The sequence below is a fragment of the Bombina bombina genome, chromosome 4 (genome assembly GCF_027579735.1).
Source record: "Bombina bombina isolate aBomBom1 chromosome 4, aBomBom1.pri, whole genome shotgun sequence".
NCBI classification, from domain to species: Eukaryota; Metazoa; Chordata; class Amphibia; order Anura; family Bombinatoridae; genus Bombina; species Bombina bombina.
Genome location: NC_069502.1, coordinates 953,208,019 through 953,235,799, shown reverse-complemented (window position 1 = coordinate 953,235,799; position 27,781 = coordinate 953,208,019). Strand labels below are relative to the sequence as shown.

The 27,781-nt window shown below is 38.8% G+C and overlaps 1 protein-coding gene across 1 annotated transcript in view; it reads right to left on the bottom strand.

The window, feature by feature from the left end:
• Positions 1–1,656: 1,656 nt before the first annotated feature.
• POLR1B (RNA polymerase I subunit B) overlaps positions 1,657–27,781 on the bottom strand; it is a 58,398-nt gene continuing 32,273 nt past the window's right edge. The window contains exons 11-15 of the mRNA XM_053711955.1: positions 20,921–21,091; positions 18,828–18,984; positions 11,552–11,748; positions 10,490–10,743; positions 1,657–2,832 (exon numbers count right to left, since the gene is read on the bottom strand). Coding sequence (XP_053567930.1) covers positions 1,950–2,832; positions 10,490–10,743; positions 11,552–11,748; positions 18,828–18,984; positions 20,921–21,091 — 1,662 coding nt within the window. The 3' untranslated portion in view covers positions 1,657–1,949. The remainder of the gene's footprint in view (positions 2,833–10,489; positions 10,744–11,551; positions 11,749–18,827; positions 18,985–20,920; positions 21,092–27,781) is intronic.

Genomic DNA, 27,781 nt, shown 5'->3' with positions numbered 1-27,781 from the left:
GTGTCCTTGTAATACATGAGGAACAGAAAGGGATTGGTGGTTCCACATTGGCATCAAAACACAAGTGGCCTCTTGCAAGGGCTCTTGGTCCATGCTGTTCACAATGGTTCTAAATAATAAATAGAAACTGTAATCTTTAATAAAAAAAGGTACTGTCTCTTTAAAATTTAAACATTTAACTATTTTACTGAGTCTGACCAATTATACATATGCAATTTTTAAGACTTATCTAGACACCTCTACACCTCAGCAACTTTGCTGAGGTGCCTACCTGCCACGCTGAACCAGAGCTATTCAGCCTTTATTTTATTCAGCAGACGATCCGGAACGCAGCAGGAAAAAGGAAACAAGCGTTCCTCTGGTCCTAGCAAAGCCTGTCTATGCGCTAACACTGTTCCTGTAGGCAGATTGCGCAGAAGGCTATTCCGTGTGTCACACAATACAGGCGCGGAGAAATTGGCGTGCAACACTAAGACGGAACCATCTCCCAGTCGGTATATTTCTAAGTTAAAACCGCCGGGAGATACCATCAGAGCCTTAAAATAACATTGTCTCCTGTCCAGCCCCAGTGCCTGCATAAAAATGGCTGCCAATAGTCCTCTCCATCTAGGAAAGTTTACATGTCCCATACACAATAAAAAACCCCTATTTAATCTTAGCCCTTGTTATGTCTGTCATTGCTAGCAATGTAATGCTCACTTTCATCTGAGTGTTTTTGCCCCCAGAAACATTAAAGTTAGCACTTACCTTGAACTTCTGCCTTACAGCAAGGCAGCTCACAGGCTTGAGAGGTCCTCTCCCTCACATCGACCTGTGGAGAAATAAAATGCTGAGTAATTTTTACCTCAGACTATAGGATATAGGGCAGCATGAAATACATGGGAGGCGCAGTGAGAATTATGTCACACAAGTTCCCATTGCTCTAAAGCCACCACTGCACTACTGAATAGACTGATATGGACTACGGCTACACCCTAGGACAAAGCAGCACAATCTTGTACCACTTTAAAAATAATAAACTCTTGATTGAAGAATCATAAATAACACCTCTCTTTACCACTTCCTATCACTAACATAGGCAAAGAGAATGACTGGGTTGGGAGTGAAGGGAGGTGATATTTAACAGCTTGGCTGTGGTGCTCTTTGCCGTCTCCTGCTGACCAGGAGGTGAATATCCCATTAGTAATTAAGATGATCCGTGGAATCACCATGTCATTAAAAAGAAATATAAATTATCTATATGCAAAACATGCACTACATTTTACAATATTTTCTTGTAACCAAACATGTCTACCCTTTAAATATATTCTGTAACAGATTAACCCCCTCTTTCTACATCACTGTGTTATATCTAGGTAGTATGCAAACTGCAACACTGGAGTGTAGAGTGCAATCTCACCTGATACGCACACTAATGTGGTGGAGGACAAGCACTCTTGTATCAGAAGCAGCTTAAATACTGTGCACATATAATAATAGGGATATGGAAATGTGGTTAGTTTTATAACCAGATACATATAAAAAAGGATATAGGTTGACATTGCTATTAGTAAAAAGATGGAGGGCTTAACCAATTGTTGAGCTGGTCACATAAGAGGCGTATTATGTGCTTGCATGCTCACAGCTATGCAAAATAATTAGAGACACCAAGCAAAATAAGCCTGAAAATACGTTTTACTTTATTTTATAGTTAATACTATGATATGCAATGAATCCTTCAAAAATCAAACCTATTTACAAGGGGAAAAGCATGTCCATAAATGTCCAACACATAAACAGCTTGTAAAAAGTATCCTAACCCATATTAGGTTGTATGGAAATATACTTGCTAAATAACTTAGCAATTGTTATTCACAGATTTGTGCACAGTTGATGCAAGTCCAGAAGGCACATTAGAATATATATATATATATATATATATTTTTTTTTTCACTACAATCCAGGGTCTTTTAACTCACATTCAGTTTTACTTTGATGTTCATTGACGCCAACTCAGCCACAAAATACCTGAACACATAAGGCACAGACACTGTTTCAATAGTATCAGTACGATCGCAAATAGTACAATAGTGCTTCCTGTTGCGCATAGATGACCAAGATGGAGGTGGCTTTTCCAGGAAGGGTGACAACAAGCTACCACACTCCACACACACGTGTGCCACCGATCTATCAGAACAGTTAAAGAGTCTATCATGGAGCAGAAAGGAGGTGCCATGAGCTAGAAGGGCATCACGTTCCATCTCTCCAAAACGTATACCTCCTTGTATATTTCTTCCACCAACTGGCTGGTTTGTTAGTTTATCCCTTGCACCAGTTGTCCTAACTTGGAACTTGTCTGAGACCATGTGACGCAGTCGCTGGTAGTAGACCACACCAATGAAAATGTCAGCTTCAAGTTCCAGGCCGCTAATGCCACTGTACAATTTCTCTGTGCCATAATAATTATAGCCAGCTGCCTTAAGCATTTCACCAAAGTACTCAAGAGCAGAATTTTCTTCAGAAAAGGTGAATGGAGTGGCATCATGGCAAAGACCATGAAGTGCTGCAGATTTTCCTGCCATGCTCTCAATCAACATCCCAATGGTCATTCTAGAAGGGAAACCATGTGGGTTGAATAGAATGTCTGGCACCATTCCACTTTCCGTGAAGGGCATATCCTCAGTTGGCCAAAGCTTGCTCAGAATACCTTTTTGCCCATGCCGACTGGCAAATTTATCTCCAATGGTGGGATTTCGAGGGATTCTCATGGTGATGCAGACAGATTTAAACCTCCCAGAGCCAAGTTCATTGCTGCATACTTTGATATTGTCAACCACACAGTTTTCCTTACTCCTGTAACAAAGCACAAGCAAGGTGTTGATATGAGTCTTACAAATTAAATTCTTGAAGGTAACTCAGGCAACATCCTATCACTACAGTACAAAAACACTATTGAAGATTATAATAAACAAATGCCAATATTTAAAAAAAATGTAAAAGGATGTTCTAGCATATCAATATAAAACAATCTATTTACACAAATAATTACTTAACAGACACTTCTTTCGGACTATGGCCCCAATAAATCAAATTTCAAATGCAAAATGAACAGCATCGCATTTTGTTTAATTTTCAAATTCTGAACCCATTTAATCTATTTGAACACCCCATAACAACTAAAGTATCACAAGGTTTCAAATGCATTGATAACATGAAAAAAAACCTTATATAGCTTGCATGCATACAATTTAATACCAGATTTCAGTCAATTAAAAGCTTATTGTAGGTTTTCTGGATTATTTAAATTTTATACCTTGGACCAAGGTCTATGTGTTCCCGAGCAGGACATGTGCAGTGATTGGTGACTTTTGTCCTTATTCAAAATCAAGCAAGACTGCCAACACAGCAAAAACAGAATTTATGCTTACCTGATAAATTACTTTCTCCAACGGTGTGTCCGGTCCACAGCGTCATCCTTACTTGTGGGAATATCTCTTCCCCAACAGGAAATGGCAAAGAGTCCCAGCAAAGCTGGCCATATAGTCCCTCCTAGGCTCCGCCCACCCCAGTCATTCGACCGACGGACAGGAGGAAAAAATAGGAGAAACCATAGGGTGTCGTGGTGACTGTAGTTAAAGAAAATAATTAATCGGACCTGATTAAAAAACCAGGGCGGGCCGTGGACCGGACACACCGTTGGAGAAAGTAATTTATCAGGTAAGCATAAATTCTGTTTTCTCCAACATTGGTGTGTCCGGTCCACGGCGTCATCCTTACTTGTGGGAACCAATACCAAAGCTTTAGGACACGGATGAAGGGAGGGAGCAAATCAGGTCACCTAAACGGAAGGCACCACGGCTTGCAAAACCTTTCTCCCAAAAATAGCCTCCGAAGAAGCAAAAGTATCAAATTTGTAAAATTTGGCAAAAGTGTGCAGTGAAGACCAAGTCGCTGCCTTACATATCTGATCAACAGAAGCCTCGTTCTTGAAGGCCCATGTGGAAGCTACAGCCCTAGTGGAATGAGCTGTGATTCTTTCAGGAGGCTGCCGTCCGGCAGTCTCATAAGCCAATCGGATGATGCTTTTAAGCCAAAAGGAAAGAGAGGTAGAAGTTGCTTTTTGACCTCTCCTTTTACCAGAATAGACGACAAACAGAGAAGAAGTTTGTCTAAAGTCTTTTGTAGCTTCTAAGTAGAATTTTAGAGCACGGACTACATCTAAATTGTGTAGCAAACGTTCCTTCTTTGAAACTGGATTCGGACACAAAGAAGGTACAACTATCTCCTGATTAATATTTTTGTTGGAAACAACCTTTGGTAGAAAACCAGGCTTAGTACGCAGAACCACCTTATCTGAATGGCACCCCAGATAGGGTGGAGTACACTGCAGTGTAGATAACTCAGAAACTCTTCTAGCAGAAGAAATAGCAACCAAAAACAAAAAACTTTCCAAGATAACAACTTAATATCTATGGAATGTAAAGGTTCAAACGGAACCCCTTGAAGAACTGAAAGAACTAGATTTAAACTCCAGGGAGGAGTCAAAGGTCTGTAAACAGGCTTGATCCTAACCAAAGCCTGAACAAATGCTTGAACATCTGGCACAACTGCCAGTCGTTTGTGTAGTAGGACAGATAAAGCAGAAATCTGTCCCTTTAGAGAACTTGCAGATAATCCTTTATCCAAACTTTCTTGTAGAAAGGAAAGAATCTTAGGAATCTTTATCTTATTCCATGGGAATCCCTTGGATTCACACCAGCAGATATATCTTTTCCATATTTTATGGTAAATCTTTCTAGTTACCGGTTTTCTGGCTTGAACCAGAGTATCTATCACGGAATCTGAAAACCCACGCTTTGATAGAATCAAGCGTTCAATCTCCAAGCCGTCAGCTGGAGGGAGACCAGATGTTCGAATGGACCCTGAACAAGAAGGTCCTGTCTCAAAGGTAGCTTCCATGGTGGAACCGATGACATATTCACCAGGTCTGCATACCAAGTCCTGCGTGGCCACGCAGGAGCTATTAATATCACCGAGGCCCTCTCCTGTTTGATCCTGGCTACCAGCCTGGGAATGAGAGGAAACGGTGGAAACACATAAGCTAGGTTGAAGGTCCAAGGCGCTACTAGTGCATCCACTAGAGTCGCCTTGGGATCCCTGGATCTGAACCCGTAGCAAGGAACCTTGAAGTTCTGACGAGACGCCATCAGATCCATATCGGGAATGCCCCATAGTTGCGTCAACTGGGCAAAGATCTCCGGGTGGAGTTCCCACTCCCCCGGATGGAATGTCTGACGACTCAAATAATCCGCTTCCCAGTTTTCCACACCTGGGATGTGGATCGCAGATAGGTGGCAGGAGTGATTCTCCGCCCATTGCATTATTTTGGTCACTTCTTTCATCGCCAGGGAACTCCTTGTTCCCCCCTGATGATTGAGATACGCAACAGTCGTCATGTTGTCTGATTGGAATCTTATGAAACTGGCCTGTGCTAGCTGAGGCCAAGCCCTGAGAGCATTGAATATCGCTCTTAGTTCCAGAATGTTTATCGGGAGAAGAGACTCTTCCCGAGACCACAGTCCCTGACCTTTCAGGGATTCCCAGACCGCGCCCCAGCCCACTAGGCTGGCGTCGGTCGTGACGATGACCCACTCTGGACTGCGGAAGCTCATTCCCTGGGATAGGTGATCCTGGGTTAGCCACCAACGGAGTGAGTCTCTGGTCTTCTGATCTACTTGAATCACTGGAGACAAGTCTGTATAGACCCCATTCCACTGTTTCAGCATGCACAGTTGTAATGGTCTTAGATGAATTCGCGCAAAAGGAACTATGTCCATTGCTGCAACCATCAATCCTACTACTTCCATGCACTGAGCTACGGAAGGACGAGGAATAGAGTGAAGAACTTGACAAGCGTTTAGAAGTTTTGACTTTCTGACTTCTGTCAAGAAAATCCTCATTTATAAGGAATCTATTATTGTTCCCAAGAAGGGAACTCTTGTCGACGGAGACAGGGAACTTTTTTCTATGTTCACCTTCCATCCGTGAGATCTGAGAAAGGCCAGAACGATGTCTGAGTGAGCCTTTGCCTTTGAAAGAGACGACGCTTGTACTAGAATGTCGTCCAAGTACGGTACTACTGCAATGCACCTTGGTCTTAGAACCGCTAGAAGGGATCCTAGTACCTTTGTGAAAATCCTTGGAGCAGTGGCTAACCCGAATGGGAGGGCCACAAGCTGGTAATGTTTGTCCAGAAAGGCGAACCTTAGGAACGGATGATGTTCTTTGTGGATAGGGATATGTAGATACGCATCCTTTAGATCCATGGTAGTCATAAATTGACCTTCCTGAATTTTGGGTAGAATCGTTCGAATTGTTTCCATCTTGAACGATGGTACTCTGAGAAATTTGTTTAGGATCTTTAAATCCAGGATTGGTCTGAAAGTTCCCTCTTTTTTGGGAACTACAAACAGATTTGAGTAAAATCCCATTCCCTGTTCCGCCGTTGGAACTGGGTGTATCACTCCCATCTTTAACAAGTCTTCTACACAATGTAAGAATGCCTGTCTCTTTATTTGGTTTGAGGATAAGTGAGACATGTGGAACCTTCCCCTTGGGGGTAGTTCCTTGAATTCCAGAAGATAACCCTGAGAAACTATTTCTAGCGTCCAGGGATCCTGAACATCTCTTGCCCAAGCCTGAGCAAAGAGAGAGAGAGTCTGCCCCCCACTAGATCCGGTCCCGGATCGGGGGCTACTCCTTCATGCTGTTTTGTTAGCAGCGGCAGGCTTTTTGGCCTGCTTACCCTTGTTCCAGCCTTGCATCGGTTTCCAGGCTGGTTTGGTCTGTGAGGTACTACCCTCTTGCTTAGAGGATGCAGAATTAGAGCCCGGTCCGTTCCTGAAATTACGAAAGGAACGAAAATTAGACTTATTCTTGGCTTTGAAAGGCCTATCTTGTGGGAGGGCGTGGCCCTTTCCCCCAGTGATGTCTGAGATAATCTCTTTCAATTCTGGCCCAAAGAGAGTTTTACCCTTGAAGGGGATATTAAGCAATTTTGTCTTGGATGAAACATCCGCTGACCAAGACTTTAGCCAAAGCGCTTTGCGCGCCACAATCGCAAACCCTGAATTTTTCGCCGCTAATCTAGCTATTTGCAAAGCGGCATCTAAAATAAAGGAGTTAGCCAACTTAAGTGCGTGAACTCTGTCCATAACCTCCTCATATGGAGTCTCTCTACTGAGCGACTTTTCTAGTTCCTCGAACCAGAACCACGCTGCTGTAGTGACAGGAACAATGCACGAAATGGGTTGAAGAAGGTAACCTTGCTGTATAAAAATATTTTTAAGCAAACCCTCCAATTTTTTATCCATAGGATCTTTGAAAGCACAATTATCCTCGATAGGCATAGTAGTGCGCTTGTTTAGAGTAGAAACTGCCCCCTCGACCTTAGGGAATGTCTGCCATAAGTCCTTTCTGTGGTCGACCATAGGAAATAATTTCTTAAATATAGGAGGGGGAACAAAAGGTATGTCGGGCTTCTCCCATTTCTTATTCACTATGTCCGCCACCCGCTTGGGTATAGGAAAAGCGTTGGGGTGCACCGGAACCTCTAGGAACTTGTCCATCTTGCATAATTTTTCTGGAATGACCAGGTTGTCACAATCATCCAGAGTAGATAACACCTCCTTAAGCAGTGCGCAGAGATGTTCTAATTTAAATTTAAATGTCACAACATCAGGTTCAGCCTGTTGGGAAATTTTTCCTGAATCTGAAATTTCCCCATCTGACAAAACCTCCCTCATGGCCCCTACAGATTGGTGTGAGGGTATGACAGAACATTTATCATCAGCGCCCTCCTGCTCTTCAGTTTTTAAAACAGAGCAATTGCGCTTTCTCTGATATGCAGGCATTTTGGATAAAATATTTGCTATGGAGTTATCCATTACAGCCGTCAATTGTTGCATGGTAATAAGCATTGGCGCGCTAGAAGTACTAGGGGCCTCCTGCGTGGGTAAAACTGGTGTAGACACAGAAGGAGATAATGTAGAACCATGTCTACTCCCTTCATCTGATGAATCATCTTGGGCAACTTCATTATCTGTGACAGTACTGTCCTTACTCTGTTTGGACGCTTTGGCACAATTATCACATAATTTAGAAGGGGGAGACACATTGACTTTCATACATATAGAACATAGCTTATATGAAGGCACAGACATGTTAAACAGGCTTAAACTTGTCAGTAAAACACAAAAACCGTTTTAAAACAAAACCGTTACTGTCTCTTTAAATTTTAAACAGAGCACACTTTATTACTGAATATGTGAAAAAATATGAAGGAATTGTTCAAAATTTACCAAAGTTTCACCACAGTGTCTTAAAGCATTAAAAGTATTGCACACCAATTTTCAGAGCTTTAACCCTTAAAATAACGAAACCGGAGCCGGTTACAGTTTTAACCCCTCTACAGTCCCAGCTACAGCCTTTGCTGCGACTCTACCAAGCCCAGAGGGGGATACGATACCAAATGACGCCTTCTAGGAACTTTTCCAACTATTTTCAGGTCCTCACACATGCATCTGCCCTTCTTGCTCTCAAAAACAACTGCGCAGTAATGGCGCGAAAATGAGGCTCAGCCTACAACTGGGAAGGCCCTTCCTGACTGGAAAAGGTGTCTAACATAGTGCCTGACGTTAAAAAACGTTCCCCAAGTTTATAAATGTGAAAAAACCAGCATAAACATGTATAAAATGCCCAAATAAAGCAATCGATTGTGCCCATAAAAGTGTCTACCAGTTTTATAGCCCATATTAAGCCCTTTATTCTGCTTGAGACTAAGAAAATGGCTTACCAGTCCCCATGAGGGGAAATGACAGCCTTCCAGCATTACACAGTCTTGTTAGAAATATGGCTAGTCATACCTTAAGCAGAAAAGTCTGCTAACTGTTTCCCCCAACTGAAGTTACTTCATCTCAACAGTCCTATGTGGAAACAGCAAAGGATTTTAGTTACTGTCTGCTAAAATCATCTTCCTCTCACAAACAGAATTCTTCATCTTTTTCTGTTTCAGAGTAAAATAGTACATACCAGCACTATTTTAAAATAACAAACTCTTGATAGTAGAATAAAAAACTACAACTAAACACCACATACTCTTAACCATCTCCGTGGAGATGTTGCCTGTGCAATGGCAAAGAGAATGACTGGGGTGGGCGGAGCCTAGGAGGGACTATATGGCCAGCTTTGCTGGGACTCTTTGCCATTTCCTGTTGGGGAAGAGATATTCCCACAAGTAAGGATGACGCCGTGGACCGGACACACCAATGTTGGAGAAATCCACTTAAAAAAATTCAAACTGCTATTCAAACTCAGGCAGTCCATGCTGAAATACATGGCTCATTGACCGATGCATGAAATGTTGCAGAAATATATACGTGCTTGCAATATTCAATGCTTAGGGCAGCCATATTGGCTTGAATGCCATTTAAATAGCAAGCAAGAATACACACGCTTATATTTTTCCAGCAAATCTTTACTATCTACTTGTGGCGGGCACCACACACACAAACAGGACCCCTTAATTTAAATAAAAAAAGGGGAAAAAATTACTGAAAAAAAGCTTAAAGGGACAGTCAAGTAAATAAAAAAAACTTTCATGATTTAAATAGGGCATGTAATTTTAAACAACTTTCCAATGTACTTTTATTACCAATTTTGCTTTGTTCTCTTGGTATTTTTAGTTGAAAGCTAAACCTAGGAGGTTCATATGCTAATTTCTTAGACCTTGAAGGCCGCCTCTAATTTTAAAGCATTTTTACAGTTTTTCATCACTAGAGGGCGTTAGTTCATGTGTTTCACATAGATAACATTGAGCTCAGGCACTTGAAGCTCCTAGGAGTCAGCACTGATTGGCTAAAAATGCAAGTCTGTCAAAAGAACTGAAATAAGGGGGCAGTTTGCAGAGGCTTAGATACAAGATAATCACAGAGGTAAAACGTATATTATTATAACTGTGTTGGTTATGCAAAACTGGGGAATGGGTAATAAAGGGATTATCTACATTTTTAAACAACAAAAATTCTGGTGTTTACTGTCCCTTTAAAATAAAACACCCGTGAAAAGAACCCTGAAAATAAAAACGCTCCAATTTCTCTGCTTGTTTTTTTTTTTTTTGAAGTGCAGCTTGAAACTTGCTGTGTATATCAGGCCATGTTATCTCCCTGCATTTGTTTTTAAATATGCTTGAAAATATGACGCTGATTGAAGTGAACCTTCTTGATTGGCTCACTGGCTATATCCTCCTCAGGAGCAGTAAACTATCGCAGCTGGGAGCACAACTTTAGATATGTGTTTAACCCATTTACAGTAATTAAGAAAAGTTAGAAATAAGTCAATATAAGATAATAAACTGACCTAATTAATGAAAGCATTTGATCATTACATTAGAAAATAAAATGGCATTTAATGTCAGGTAGGTGTGAATCATAAAAAACTGAGTGGTTCTTACTTGTGGTAGGCAACAAAGTTTTCTCCAGTACTGAGATTTAGATAACCATAGAATGGGTCGCCATAAGTCAAAATAGAGCCTACGTGGGGAAGGCCATCATAATCCAGCCTTCCCGTAACCCTCGAATCATCTGCCTTTATCCCAAATACTAAATTGTCTTCTCCGTCTTTAATTTTTTTAGCCAGGTCTATGACATCAGTCTTGTAGACACTTCCGTGAGCAAACCCTCTTTCCCATGAAGCTTTATTTAACACCTGTAAAACACAAATGTATATAAAAGCTCTAACAATGATAGCGTAAAGGTTTCGTTTTTATAATGTACCTTAGTTTCTACAAAGTAATGGGCGCCGCCAATTTGAGACTTTTGCTTGTTTTATATCTGTTCCCAACTATCCTCAGCAAGAGAGATAGATAAGGGGAAACCTAGGTTTTTAAAATGACGGCGCCCACTTTAAAGAAACTCAATGGAATCGAGAAAAACAACAATATTCAGAGAAACTACACAGGAGGTATATTGCAAAATTACTACACAATATTAAACATTTTATATTACAATCTTTAATTGTTTAATGTCCCTTTGAGAGTTCAAATGTACCATAAATACATAAATATAATGCATATGTCCTTTTTAAAGGAATAGTCTAGTCAAAATTAAACTTTCATGAATCAGATAGCGCATGAAATTTTAAGCAACTTTCTAATTTACTCCTATTAACAATTTGTCTTCATTCTCTTGGAATCTTTATTTGAAAAAGCAAGAATGGAAGTTTAGGAGCCGGACCCTTTTTGGTTCAGCACCTGGGTAGCGCTTCCTTATTGGTGGCTATATTTAGACACCAATCAGCAAGCGCTATCCTGGTGCTGAACCAAAAAATGGGCAGGCTCCTAAGCTTCCATTCTTGCTTTTTCAAATAAAGATACCAAGAGTACATAGAAAAATTGATAATAGGAGTAAATTAAAAGTTGCTTAAAATTGCATGCTGTATCCGAATCATAAAAGTTTAATTTTGAGTAGACTATTCCTTGAAGATATTCTTTCCATATAGAAATATTGTGACTTACCATAGCATCTTCCATATCGTAACCTGTGTACGAGATGACTGCAACAATCGCGTTTGTGCCAATGGGATAGTTATCCATTTCATAATGATCATACATTGCAGGGCGCACTAGCGGAGACTGTGGGGTTTGTAGTCGGTACAATTTATTATCAGAACGATCTTGATATGTCATAAGAGGAAAGCCCATTGTTTGCTTACCTGAAAGAGGACAGAACAAAATATTTATACACACACTCATTAAGCTTTATTAATAAAAACAGGTGTGGACATTTTACAAATATTTAAAAGGAGTTCTATTTTGAATAGAAGCATTTTTGCAATATACTTGAAAATGCTTCAAATAAAGATAAATCATCACATTTAAATACACTCATACACATTTTAATTTTAGGACCATAAAGCCCGTTTAAAGCTTGATTAAGAGTAAAGCTCAAAATTGCGCTAAAGCAATATTTTTGCTCCACTTGTAATACCAGAGCTCGCGTTTGCATTGCATGGAAGCTTTGCGCTTAATAGAGTGCACTTCTATATGCTCCAATGGAAGCCTCGTTCTCATGCCATGAGATACGGCATGGGAACTAGCGAAGGGGGTAAGTCGTGCAGCGATGGGCAGCAAATTAAAATACATATGTATATGAATATAAACAGAAATTTTTTTCCAACACCTCTGAGTGAAAAAATAAAGCAAAATAGTCGAAAAAACAGTAAGGCTGATGAAATAAGTGTTAAAACTTCACCTTTTATTGAAATTCCGTGAGTAAAAAGACAAAGGCACAGCACACAGACTAGATTACCGCTGACGCGTTTCCTGCCCTATTGGGCACTTCATCAGAGCTACCTAACAGGTGTGTAAGGACTCCTTAAAAACAGGATATGAGCCCTACACACCTGCTGCATAATTAATTATAACAACAAAAAATTGTATTGTGAAATAAACATCCGATCAAACGTGAAATATAATAATAAACATTATGCATAACAAATAAACTTGAAAATATCGATCATAAACAAAAAAAATATATACATTATTACATACTAAGACATATGCTTTCATATAAAATTGTATCATTTAGTAAGCACATTAAAAACGATAGTACAATTCTGCTTGTGGGCGATAACGATTCTTACTATAACTTAATACATGAATATCTGTCAAATACTTCCCAGTTTACTGTGGTTGGTATACACATATTGAGAACAATTAATATGAAAATATAAAAATATAAAGAGGGATTTGATATTCTAATAAACCTTAGTTAAAGCAGGATGTAAAATATATTCATGTATTGAGAAAAACACAGAGAGCAAAAGCAGTTACATGTGCCAACGTGTATTATATTATATAAAAGTCAAATGCCACAGAGTATAAACACATTGCAAAGACATAAAACTGCCTGCTCACCGTGAAACCAAACATGAATAATATATCACTATGCATTTGTATGATCTAGGCTATTTAGATCTATTGTAAAATCCAGATCCTAGATGTATATATAGAAAAAAATAAATGAATATTGAAAAAATGAGGGCATTAAAAAAATGAGGGCATTAAAAAAAACAAGAAGATATAATACTAAGGATACATGATTCCATGCTCTACGTATTATCAATAAACAATTTGATGTCACTTATTTTATTAATACCAAAAGGAGCACCAGTTTTCAAGGTATGTATCCAATAGACTTCTCGTTTACTGAGTGCTGCATATCTATTCCCACCTCTGGGTCCTAGTTTAACCACCTCAATCCCTTGAAATGTAAAACCAGCTGAACTAATTCCATGTGAAGCAAAGTGCTTAGCCACAGGGGTTTTAGGAATTTCTGCCTCCAGAGAAAGTAAGTGCTCTCTTATACGATCTTTGAGCATTCTTGATGTTAACCCTGTATATTGAAAATTACAGGACCTACAGGTCAAAAGATATATGACAAAAGTGGAAGTGCAAGAAATATGCTCTTTAATCTTGAATGTTTGACCTGTACAAGTAGAGGTAAAAGTATCCCCACATGTGACATATCCGCAACTCTTACAAGGTCTAACATTGCATTTATAGAAACCTGGTTTCGATGTTAACCAACTTGTCGACTGTATAGAATGTGAGCTCTTCTTGCTAAAATCCTTTCTAACCATATCAACTATGGTTTTAGCTTTGCGAGAGATAAAATTACATTTGCTAGAGATGTGTTTTAGATCTGAATCCCTATCTAAAATAGGTAATCTATTCCTAATAATATTACTGATGTTATCAAATTGTCTGCTGTAAGATGTAATAAAATTCACACCATCTTTTATTCCGATATCTTTAACCTTATCTTTCAATAAACTATTTCTATCAAAGTTACTCACTTGTTCCGATATCTTCAACAAACTTTGTTCATCATAGCCTCTCTCTTTTAGTCTAACAGTCAGATCTGCTGCATGTTTCTTATAACTCTCTATATTGCTACAGTTCCTCCGTAATCTGATATATTGACCCTTTGGTATCCCCTTTTTTAAATGAAATGGATGGCAAGGCATGGATGACACCAAACACCTGATCAGGTCTCTACATGAATGCAAATGTGATACAGATTGTAACTTTGTAACGATAGACGCTGTATCTTTGTATTCATGTATACCACATGATCAAGGCTTATTAGCTATGAAAGCTATGCTGTCAAAATACTCGAATTATGATTCAGGCCTCATTGACTTTATGTTACAAGTAACCAGTTTCTTGCTACATCATAATTATTTTATTTTTGATGGCATGTATTTTTTACAGCAGAGAGGCACTGCGATGGGGGCTAAATTTGCCCCGTCGTATGCTAATCTCTATTTAGCTGAATTTGAGGATAAAAAATTATTCAATGTTGCAAATCCTTTTAAAAAGCATATCACCTATTATACACGTTTTATAGATGATATGCTTTTATTATGGAGTGGAGACAATAAAATCCTAGATGAATTTGTGGAATATTTAAATCAGAATGATGCTAACCTAAAATTTACATTTAGTCATTCCAAGGATGGCATACCATTTTTAGATGTTAGACTTAGTCACAGTGCGGAGGGCATTGTCACTGAGGTCTTTAGGAAAGAGATCTCGGGGAATACTATTCTCAGAGCAGACTCTTGCCATCCATTTCATTTAAAAAAGGGGATACCAAAGGGTCAATATATCAGATTACGGAGGAACTGTAGCAATATAGAGAGTTATAAGAAACATGCAGCAGATCTGACTGTTAGACTAAAAAGAGAGAGGCTATGATGAACAAAGTTTGTTGAAGATATCGGAACAAGTGAGTAACTTTGATAGAAATAGTTTATTGAAAGATAAGGTTAAAGATATCGGAATAAAAGATGGTGTGAATTTTATTACATCTTACAGCAGACAATTTGATAACATCAGTAATATTATTAGGAATAGATTACCTATTTTAGATAGGGATTCAGATCTAAAACACATCTCTAGCAAATGTAATTTTATCTCTCGCAAAGCTAAAACCATAGGTGATATGGTTAGAAAGGATTTTAGCAAGAAGAGCTCACATTCTATACAGTCGACAAGTTGGTTAACATCGAAACCAGGTTTCTATAAATGCAATGTTAGACCTTGTAAGAGTTGCGGATATGTCACATGTGGGGATACTTTTACCTCTACTTGTACAGGTCAAACATTCAAGATTAAAGAGCATATTTCTTGCACTTCCACTTTTGTCATATATCTTTTGACCTGTAGGTCCTGTAATTTTCAATATACAGGGTTAACATCAAGAATGCTCAAAGATCGTATAAGAGAGCACTTACTTTCTCTGGAGGCAGAAATTCCTAAAACCCCTGTGGCTAAGCACTTTGCTTCACATGGAATTAGTTCAGCTGGTTTTACATTTCAAGGGATTGAGGTGGTTAAACTAGGACCCAGAGGTGGGAATAGATATGCAGCACTCAGTAAACGAGAAGTCTATTGGATACATACCTTGAAAACTGGTGCTCCTTTTGGTATTAATAAAATAAGTGACATCAAATTGTTTATTGATAATACGTAGAGCATGGAATCATGTATCCTTAGTATTATATCTTCTTGTTTTTTTTAATGCCCTCATTTTTTTAATGCCCTCATTTTTTCAATATTCATTTATTTTTTTCTATATATACATCTAGGATCTGGATTTTACAATAGATCTAAATAGCCTAGATCATACAAATGCATAGTGATATATTATTCATGTTTGGTTTCACGGTGAGCAGGCAGTTTTATGTCTTTGCAATGTGTTTATACTCTGTGGCATTTGACTTTTATATAATATAATACACGTTGGCACATGTAACTGCTTTTGCTCTCTGTGTTTTTCTCAATACATGAATATATTTTACATCCTGCTTTAACTAAGGTTTATTAGAATATCAAATCCCTCTTTATATTTTTATATTTTCATATTAATTGTTCTCAATATGTGTATACCAACCACAGTAAACTGGGAAGTATTTGACAGATATTCATGTATTAAGTTATAGTAAGAATCGTTATCGCCCACAAGCAGAATTGTACTATCGTTTTTAATGTGCTTACTAAATGATACAATTTTATATGAAAGCATATGTCTTAGTATGTAATAATGTATATATTTTTTTTGTTTATGATCGATATTTTCAAGTTTATTTGTTATGCATAATGTTTATTATTATATTTCACGTTTGATCAGATGTTTATTTCACAATACAATTTTTTGTTGTTATAATTAATTATGCAGCAGGTGTGTAGGGCTCATATCCTGTTTTTAAGGAGTCCTTACACACCTGTTAGGTAGCTCTGATGAAGTGCCCAATAGGGCAGGAAACGCGTCAGCGGTAATCTAGTCTGTGTGCTGTGCCTTTGTCTTTTTACTCACGGAATTTCAATAAAAGGTGAAGTTTTAACACTTATTTCATCAGCCTTACTGTTTTTTCGACTATTGGGCTTTATTTTTTCACTCAGAGGTGTTGGAAAAAAATTTCTGTTTACTCATTACTACAAATGAGGGCTTAGCAGGGGAGCCCTTCCCAACACCTGTGGAACAAGCCGGGATGCTGCTATGAACACAGGCAGTATCTGTGACTGCTGCAACAAATTGCACTACTGAAAGTGGATATAACAGTTCCGTTTTCCTGGATCTCATCTGACATCGGATATCATTCTCAGAATCAAGTGAGTTTGTTACACGTTTTCATATTTGCTAGAATTATCTGGCTTATGTTTTGTTTACAAAGATGAGTCTTGCGAATGTAAGGGGTTAACGGTTCTTGTAATCAATTGCCACAGTTCAACACAGGTTTACCATAATTGTTTCACAATTGGATAAAGCGATACATTGTTTTAGCTAGCACATATAGATACATTGTGCTGCTTACTTAACATCATTTTGTGCTTTTGATCCTCATACTGAATTGCACAGCCCGAGCTGTTTGTTTGCATTTGTATATGAATATATACTTATATATTTGTGTGTTAATATGTGTATATAATTTTTTAGTTTAGAATGAATAGAGCGCTGGAACTGTAGAATCCCAAACTCCCTATCTATATAAGCTCCTTCTAACTTATATATATGTAAAATGTTCAAAGAAATTTGTGTAGGTATAGGGGCGTGGTACACTTAAGGGATGTGATTCAATTTTTTCGGATTTTTAAGTAATACTAGATATTTTCCAATTAATGCTTTATGATATGGATATTGATAGGTCCATATAACCAATTTTTGCAGGTGTAAAGAGAAAATTAATAAAAATATAATTGTGTGTGGAAAAGGTATTTAAACCTTATACAAGTGATGCCTTTTGTGATATCGATTTTTTCAATGTGTAAGTGGCACACTAATGGACTAGAAACACTACTCCTTTAAATCACTGAGTTTCTTTATAAGGCTATATGCTGCTGTAAACCATAAAACAAAATTATACACGTACTGTTAATATTATTATTTATTTCACATACACATTGAAAAAATCGATATCACAAAAGGCATCACTTGTATAAGGTTTAAATAACTTTTCCACACACAATTATATTTTTATTAATTTTCTCTTTACACCTGCAAAAATTGGTTATATGGACCTATCAATATCCATATCATAAAGCATTAATTGGAAAATATCTAGTATTACTTAAAAATCCGAAAAAATTGAATCACATCCCTTAAGTGTACCACGCCCCTATACCTACACAAATTTCTTTGAATATGTGTATATACACATATAAACACATATATATGTATATAAGCATATACATATATATGTACAGGGAACACACAGTTCTCATAGACCGCAATGTAAAGGCACTGGTTAATTTTCAGGCTGCTGCTACCGCAAGCTTGTGGTAGCAATAACCAGCCACTTGTAATGGCGGTTAACGGCTGCACGACCCACTTGTAATCTACTCCTTAATCACTCTAAATATAATGAAAATACTGCAGTCTAGAACCACCCTCCAAATCATGATATTTAGCTTTCCAGAAATCATAGTTAGAAACCAAAATTGTAAGAACTCAAAGCAGACCTATCACTTGAGGGCTTTAACTGTGCATGGGAAGCATATCTACATTTGCTCTGTGCACCATCATTAAAGGGACATTAAACCCAAAAATATATATTTCATGATTAAGATAGAGAATACAAATTTTAAACAACTTTACAATTGGTTCATTTTTCAAATATCCTTTGTTGAGGAAATAGCAATACATATGGGTGAGCCAATCACACAAGGCATCTATGTGCAGCCACCAATCAACAGCTACTGAGCCTATCTAGATATGCTTTTCAATAAAGGATATCAAGATAATTAAGCATATTAGGTAATAGAAGTAAATAAGAAAGTTTTTTTTTTAAACTGCATGCTCTTTCTAAATCATGAAAGAAAAAATATGGGTTTAATGTTCCTTTAAATAGTGAATAAGCTCATCATTGCCAATGCAGTATGTGATACAAGCTACTGCCAGCTCTCTGAGAAGACATGCTATTAAAATGCTGTTGCATATCCAGATATGATCCATAAGCCTGTACACAATGAGACCTCTTAAAGAAACAGCAATAGCTTTTACTAGAAACTGTTCTGCAAAAATGCTTCTATGCACTGAAATGCACTGATATGCACGTCTGGTTTAGCTGAAGAGTCCTTTTAAATTTAAGGGTTTTCATTGCACCTCAAATTACAGAATTTCAGATTCATTTTTAAGCAGCAAAGAAACATGTACTAGGTAATAAACCATGGTACAATTAGTTTAATGAATAATCTCTATGACTTGCAGAGATAAAAAGGTACATACCCATCTGACACTGGTACATGTTCCTGGGACTCTGGTTGTGGTCAGAGTATGGAATGAAATTGGCCACCACACTCATCATACTGTGAGGAAACAGCTCCTGGTGAGTAGCTACTCCTGGCACAATTTCACCCTCAAATATGGCCACATTCAAAAAGACCTAAAATAAATTCCACAGGTTAAAGGATACAAATTCTACACTGAAACATTTGATATTAAAGGGACAGTCAACTACAAAATTGTTATTGTTTAAAAAGATAGATAATCCCTTTACTACCCATTCCGCAGTTTTGCACAGCCAACACTGTTATATTAATACACGTTTTACCTCTGTGATTACTTTGTATCCAAGCCTCTTTGACAGCCCCCTGATCACATGGGTATTTATTTATTTATTAACTATTGACTTGCATTTTAGCCAATTAGTGCAGTGTCATCCACAGCTCCACATGTGTGAGCACAATGTTATCTAAATGGCTCACATGGATTAGCAGTCTCTTGTTGTGAAAAGCTAATAAAAAAGCATGTGATAAGAGGCTGTCTGTAGTGGCTTAGAAACAGGCAGAAATTTAGAGGTTTAAAGGTTATAAAGTATAATAATATACCAATGGTGGTTGTACAAAGCTGGGGAATGGGTAGTAAAGATGTTAATCTATCGTTTAAAAAAATAAAAAAATTTGGTGTTGACTGTCCTTTTAGTATAGTATAGACGTTTGTCCAGATAAGTAAACTTTAAAAAAAATGTATTTTTCAAATAATATTCAGTAAAAAGGTTTATTCTATAAACACGATAATAAAATCTCAAATATAAATACTTTATATGAAATATAAAAGTGCAAAAAGAACCTTCTATAAACGCGCTATATTCAAGCAACATATTGTAACGTAATAACATTCTCTAACTATACCCTTAAAGGTATATGAAGCGCAACATTTTTCGCTTTCATGATTCAGATAGAGCATGTGATTTTTATTTACCAACTTTCTAATTTACTTCTATGATCAGTTTTTTTTTTGTTTTCTTGGTATCTTTTGTTGAAAAGCAGGGATGTAAGATTAGGAGCCTGCCCATGTCTGGAGCACTATATGGCAGTGGTTTTGCAAGAATGTTATCCATTCGCAAGAGCGCTAGAGGGCAGCACTATTTCCTGCCATGAAGTGCTCCAGATGCCTTACTAGGTATCTGTTCAAGAATATAATCAGAAAGAAGCAAATTTGATAACAGAAGTTAAATGGAAACTTTTTAAAAATTGTATGCGCTGCCTGAACCACTTAAAGGGACACTGTACCCAATTTTTTTCTTTTGTGATTTAGATAGAGCATGCAATTTTGAGCAACTTTCTAATTTACTCATATTATCAATTTTTCTTCGTTCTCTTGCTATCATTATTTGAAAAAGAAGTCAAGCTTTTTTTTTGTTTCAGTACTCTGGACAGCACTTTTTTATTGGTGGATGGATTTATCCACCAATCAGCAAGGACAACCCAGGTTGTTCACCAAAAATGGGCAGGCATCTAAACTTACATTCTTGCATTTCAAATAAAGATACCAAGAGAATGAAGAAAATTTGATAATAGGAGTAAATTAGAAAGTTGCTTAAAATTTCATGCTCAATCTGAATCATGAAAGAAAAATTTTGGGTACAGTGTCCCTTTAAGAAATGTTTTGGGTTTCATATCCCTTTAACAAAGGAGATTAGTTTTTTTTTTAATTAGGTTTCTAAACCTCAGTTTCAAGAAAACATTTGTGAACCCTTTGGAATTACCTGGATTTCTGCACCAATTACTCATTAATTGTGGTCTGAACGATTACTCAATGTCTTAAATAAAAATGTGAAAAGTACAACGGTTTGTGTGTTAGTTTAGTCAGATTGCGTTTGTCTATAATTGTGACTTAGATGAAGATTAGACCACATTTTAGGAGTAATCAATGCAGAAATCCAGGACATTTTAAAGATTACAAAACATTTTCTTGTAACTGTATAGCTTTGTGATCTGAGATTTATTTTTATCTCTTCTTAATCTTATCTTTCGTCTGTAAAATAATATTATTTGTTTCAACACACCTCCGTTATCCTTCCCTCCACATGGACATACCTGCTCCAATGGTCCAATCAGCTCTTCTTTTCCCAAGGTCAAGTTCCTAACTGGCCGCATCATCCTGCAGGGAGTGGTGAACACAAAGATGCCGGGGTACAAGCTGGCTTTCCCAGTCATTGGAATGAGAACTACTTCTGTCCAAGGTGGTACTTTTTTTTCTTGCATTACCTGAACATGTACAAAATAAAACACGTTGTTCAAAGCACGTTTTAAAATGCATGATGCGATTTATTTTTTTTTTAAGTAAAATGGATGTGCCTGTACTGATGACAAGAATAAATAAAAAACAAAAGTTATGCTTACCTGATAAATTTATTTCTGGGCATGGAGAGTCCGCAATTTCATTCCAATTACTAGTGGGATATTTAACTCCTGGCCAGCAGGAGGAGGCAAAGAGCACCCCAGCAGAGATGTCAGGTGTCACTTTCCTTACCCATAACCCCCAGTCATTTGGCCGAAGGAAAATGGAAAAAGAAGATAACACAAGGGTATAGTGGTGCCTGAGGTTTGTACAAAAAAACTGCCGTTTTAAATTTAAAAAAGGGCGGGTCGTGAACTCTCCATGCCCGGAAATAAATTTATCAGGTAAACATAAATTTTGTTTTCTTTCCTATGGCATGGAGAGTCCACAATAACATTCCAATTACTAGTGGGAACCATTACCCAAGCTAGAGGACACAGAATGAAAGGGAGAACAAGACAGGCGAACCTAAACAGAAGGCACCGCCGCTTGAAGAACTTTTCTCCCAAAAGAAGCCTCAGCTGAGGCAAAAGTATCAAATTGGTAGCATTTGGAAAAGGTATGAAATCAGGACCATGTGGCCGCCTTGCAGATTTACTCCACAGAAGCTTCATTTTTGAAAGTGCAGGAAGAAGAGACAGCCCTAGTGGAATGAGCCATAATTCTCTCAGGAGGCTGTTGTCCTGCTGTCTCATAAGCTAACCGGATAACACTTCTCAACCAATGAGAAAGAGCAGTAGAAGTGGCCTTCTGATCCTTACGCTTACCAGAGAAAACAACGAACAGGGCAGAAGATTCCCGAAAATCTTTAGTTGCTTGAAGGTAAAATTTTAGAGCACGCACATCATCCAAGTTATGCAAAAGACGTTCCTTCTGAGAAGAAGGAGGAGGATTGGACAAAAAGGAAGGAACAACAATTTCCTGATTAATATTGCGATCCGACACTACCTTAGGAAGAAATCCCAGCTTAGTACAAAGGAACGCCTTATCCACATGAAAAATAAGGTAAGAAGTATCACACTGCAGAGCCGAAAGCTCAAAAACTATGCAAGCAGAAGAAATAGCAAGAGGAAACAAAACCTTTCAAGATAACAATGTAATATCAACAGAATGCATTGGCTCAAACAGAGCCTGTTGCAAAACTTTGAGAACAAGATTAAGGCTACAAGGAGAAGCAACAAGTTTAAACACAGACCGGATTCTGACCAGGGCCTGAACAAAAGATTGAACATCTGGCAGACGTTTGTGAAAAGGACAGCGCAGAAATCTGACCCTTAAAAATGCTGACTGACAAACGTTTCTCCAGGCCCTCCTGAAGAAAAGACAAAATTCGGGTTACCCTTACCCTGCTCCAAGAGAAACCCTTTAATTCACACCAATAAAAGGTATTTACGCCATACCTTATGGAAAATCCTATGAGTAACAGGCTTACAAGCCTAAAGCATGGTATCAATGACCCTCTCGGAGAAGCCCTGCCTTGCCAAAGCTAGGAGTTCAATCTCCAAGCAGTCAGCTTTAGAGATTTGAGTGGAGAAAGGGACCCTGAAGAAGAAGGTCCTTCCTCAGAGGTAACCTCCAAGGTGGAAGAGATGACATATTCACCAGATCCGTGAACCAGATCCTGCGAGGCCAGGCAGGAGCTATTAGACTCACAGAGGCTCTCTCCTGTTTGATACGAGCAATGACTCGTGGAAGGAGAGCAAACGGAGGAAACAGGTACGCTAGACTGAAGTTCAAAGGAACCGCCAAAGCATCTATCAGAGTGGCTTGTGGATCTCTTGATTTTGAACCATACTTTGGAAGCTTGGCATTTTGATGCCATCAGATCCAACTCCGGAACCACCCATCTGAGGGATATCATTGTGAATACTTCTGGAGGAAAGCCCACTCCCCGGGATGAAAAGTCTGCCTGCTCAGAAAATCCACTTCCCAGTTGTCCACCCCTGGAATGTGGATGGCAGATAGGTGAAAATCATGAGATTCTGCCCACTGGAGAATGGGGGTCACCTCCTTCATTGCTAACAAACTCAGAGTCCCTCTCTGGTGGTTGATGTATGCCACCCAGGTGATGTTGTCTGATTAGAATCTGATAAGCCGGACCAAGGCTAGTTGAGGGCAAGCTGTCAAAGCATTGAAGATAGCTCTCAACTCCAGGATGTTTATGGGAAGAGAAGACTCCTCTCGAGTCCAAAGACCCTGCGCCTTTAAAGAGTCCAAAATTGCTCCCCAGCCTAACAGTCTGTCATCCGTGGTCACAATCACCCAGAACGGTCTCAGGAAGCATGTACCCCGAGACAGATGGTCATGCAAAATCCACAACGGAAGAGAATATCTTGTTAGGGGATCCAGAGCTATCCTCTGCAAGAGATCTGAGGAGTCTCCATTCCATTGACTGAGCATGCATAGCTGTAGAGGTCTCAGATGAAACAGAGCAAAAAGGAGTGATGTCCATAGAAGCAACCATCAGACCAATTACCTCTATGCATTGAGCCACTGATGGACAGACAGAAGACTGAAGTGAAAGGCAAGAAGCAAGAATTTTGGATTTTCTGACATCCGTCAGAATTTTTTTCATATAGATAGAGAATCTATAATTGTTCCCAAGAAAAACACTCTGGTATCTGGTACCAGGGAACACTTTTCCAGATTCACTTTCCACCCGTGGGAACGTAGAATAGACAACATCTCTGTATAAGATCTTGTTAGCTGAAAAGATGGCGCTTAAACCAAAATGTCGTCCAGGTAAGGCGCCACCGCTATTTCCCAAGATCTGACCACCGCTAAAAGAGCCCCTAGAACCTTTGTAAAGATTCGAGGAGCCGTAGCAAGACCAAAAGGAAGGGCAACAAACTGGAAATGTTTGTCCAGAAAAGCAAACCTCAGAAACTGGTAATGTTCCCTGTGAATGGGAACATGAAGATACACGTCCTTCAGATCTATGGTCGTCATGAACTGACCCTCTTGGACCAATGGAAGAATGGAACAAACAGTTTCCATTTTGAAGGACAGAACCTTGAGGAATTTGTTGAGAAACTTTAGGTGTAGGATGGGATGGAAAGTTCCCTCCTTTTTGGGAACCACAAAAAGATTTGAATAGAATCCTTGACCCTGTTCCTCTACAGGAACTGGAACAATCACTCCCAGGGAAGATAGGTCCTTTACGCAGTTTAAGAAGGCCTTTCTCTTTACCTGGTTTGCAGATAACCTTGACAGGATAAATCTGCCCCTGCGGGGGCAAGACTTGAATCTTATTCTGTAACCCTGGGATACTATGTCCACAGCCCAAGGATCTGGGACATTGCGTATCCAACCCTGCCAAAAAAAAGGAAAAGCTGCCCACCACTTGATCCAAGACTGGATCGGGGGCGGTCTCTTCATGCTCATTTAGAATCAGCGGAAGGTTTCTTTGCTTGCTTCCCCTTATTCCAAGGCTGACTCGACCTCCATGAGGTCCGGAGTTGCTCCGGCTTGGAAAAGGAGACGGAAGACTTCTGTCCTTTGAAGTAATGAAAGGAATGAAAATTAGAATTCTGGCATTTTTAGGTCTATTCTTCTTAGGTAGGAAAGATCCCTTTCCACCCGTAATTTCGGAAATGATCTCAGCCAGAACAGGACCAAATAAAGTATTGTCCTTATAAGGTAAAGACAGAAGTTTGGACTTGGAAGTTACATCTGCAGACCAAGATTTTAACCAGAGAGCTCTGCGAGCTAGAACAGCTAGGCTAGAAATCTTGGCCCCCAGTCTAAGCACTTGCATGTTGGCATCACAGATAAAAGTATTGGCCAGCTTAAGAGCCTTGATCCTATCCTGAATCTCCTCTATAGTTGTCTCCTCTGAAATCAGGTCAGACAAGGCATCGCACCAATAAGTTGCTGCCCCTGCAACCGTAGCAATACATGCAACTGGTTGCCACTGTAATCCCTGAATGTACATCTTTCTTAAGTAAGCTTCTAGCTTCTTATCCATGGAATCCTTGAAAGAACAATTATCCTCAATAGGAATAGTAGTTCTCTTGGCTAGAGTAGAAATAGCTCCCTCTACCCTTGGGCACTGTGTGCCCGCGAGTCATGTATAGAGTCCGCAACAGGAAACATTTTTTTAAAAACAGGGTAAGGGTAAAAAGGAATCCCTGGCTTTTTCCATTTCTGCGCTATAATTTCCGACATATGGTCTGGAACTGGAAAAACTTCCACAGATGAAGAGACATCATATACTCTAGTTTACTAGACTTTTTTTTGGCTCTCAGCGACAGATGAGTCGGAGTCTTCCAAAGTAGCAAGGACCTCCTTAAAAAGTAATCGGTGGTGTTCTAGTTTAAATCTAAAATTAACCTCCTCTGAATCTGTAGATTTTTCCACTATAGTGTCAGCGTCTGAGATCTCGCTCTCAGAAGCTACTGAGAAAGGTTGACTAACGCAGCCTTAGCGGAGTCAAAACCCTTACTAACAGAATTTTTTTTAGATTTCCTCTTACGCTTACCAGTAACAGGGAAAGCCGATAAGGCTGCAGAAACCGCAGAAGTTATCTGCGCAGCAAAATCTCCTGGTAAATAAATAAACCCAGTAAAATGTTGAGGAACCGCAGGGCACTGCATGTGAAACTGCTAAAGCTTGGGACATTTGAGGAGAAAGCTGAGGCATGGCATGGACAATATTATCCTGAGAAACATATGGCTCAGAGGGGGTATCCTTGTCTCTAGATGACAAGGTCCTATTTAAACATGTGGAACAAAGCTGCATAGGAGGGACAACTTGCACTTCCAAACAATATAAAGACTTCTCCAAATTAACTCTTAAATTTGATTCAGTGTCCATAATGAAATAGAAAAAAATCTCAAATCTGAAAAAGATGTACTGCACACTTAAAGGGACAATGAACCCAATTTTTTTATTTTGTGATTCAGATAGATAGAGCATGCAATTTTAAGCAACTTTCTAATTTACTCCTATCTGAATCACGAAAGAAAAAATGTGGGTTCAGTGTCCCTTTAAGAACTTCGAAAATAAATAAAACATTTCTTAACTGTACCTTTAAATGTTAAAAAGTTTAACTTTCAGATATGGGCAACTCTATTCCTTAGCCCTTCTGAGGACCTACCGCTCTGGACAGCAGAGAAGTTCCCACTAGTAGGGAAGATATCGCAGACTCTGAGGACACCAGCCGAGATCTTATTATTATATTCCAGATCAACTAGCAGACAAGTCACACCGCAATTCGCTCTGCACTTGGCTGACAGTCGGAAAGCCGTATAGTGGAAGCGCGAAGCCCGGTCACTTGACAGCAACAAACACAAAAAAATTGTTATCAACTGCACCACAGAATTGTAAAATGCGCGAAAATGCGGTATAGAGTCGTTAATGTGTGATCATATAATTAAAATTAACTCCCCATATCCTCTCTTCAGATATTAACCCCTTGAGAGTCATAAGAGCCTTGATCCTTGTCCTAATAAAGGTATAACCCCTTATTTGCCAGCCTCTATAGCTACTTACCTAGCAGATGCAGTGCCGGTTTACAGCTACTTCCCTAGCAGATGTAGTGCCCTAGCAAGCTGCCCCAAAGTTACTCCAACATAAGGAGATAAATAGGCCCATGATTTTCCACAGAGGGATTAACCCCTAAGTGCTGACCCTCAATACCTAGAAGGTAAGAGCACTTACCTGTGGATCCAGCTGCAGGGCAGAAGCAGCTTCTTAGGTGTGACAGATACCACCACCTCTGTCAGGGACCTGTAGAAAAAGACAAAACATAGTAATCAACCCTGGTTTTCTAAAAAAGGAGTAGCATAGGTGTTCAAAATAAAGCAAGGACCACCTTACAACCTTCTAACTGCTAAAAGCCACCATTACTCTTACTAAAGAAATTTACATGGAGACAGCATAGCCCCAATCATTGCTTGCAGGGAAAAGTACCCATTAAAGAATTAAATATCTTCAGACACTCATCTTCGCACATCCTCCCGATGATAGAGGCAAAGAATGACTGGGGATTATGGGTAAGGGAAGTGACACTCAACAGCTCTGCTGGGGTGCTCTTTGCCTCCTCCTGCTGGCCAGGAGTTGAATATCCCACTAGTAATTGGAATGAAATAGTGGACTCTCCATGCCATAGAAAAGAAATATTCTGTTTTTATGTGTGTGAGGAGTGTCACTAAACATCAATAAAGCTGTGGAATTTTTGATTTTCACCCAGTGAGCAGCTTCTATCCAATCCCCACCCGGTTATGGCACAAACTTGAACTTTATTTAAGTTTAAAAGTTAAAATTAAAAGCTGAAATATAAAAATATTTTTGCATAAAAATTAAAGGGACATTATACACCACTGTTCATATAACTGCATGTAATAGACACTACTATAAAGAATAATATACACAGATACTGATCTAAAAATCTATTATAAAACCATTTAAAAACTTACTTAGAAGTTCCCAGTTTAGCACTGCTGAAAAGGTTAGCTGGAATACCCACTGAAATTGGTTCAAAAGCAAAAAAAGCAGACACCCCCCTCCTCTGCATTTGAAAAGACTCTACACAAACAGGAGCAAGCTGGAGTAGGTAGACATAAGTATTCTCTTAAAACTTTGGGGATTGGTTAGGAGTCTGAAAATCAGTGCAA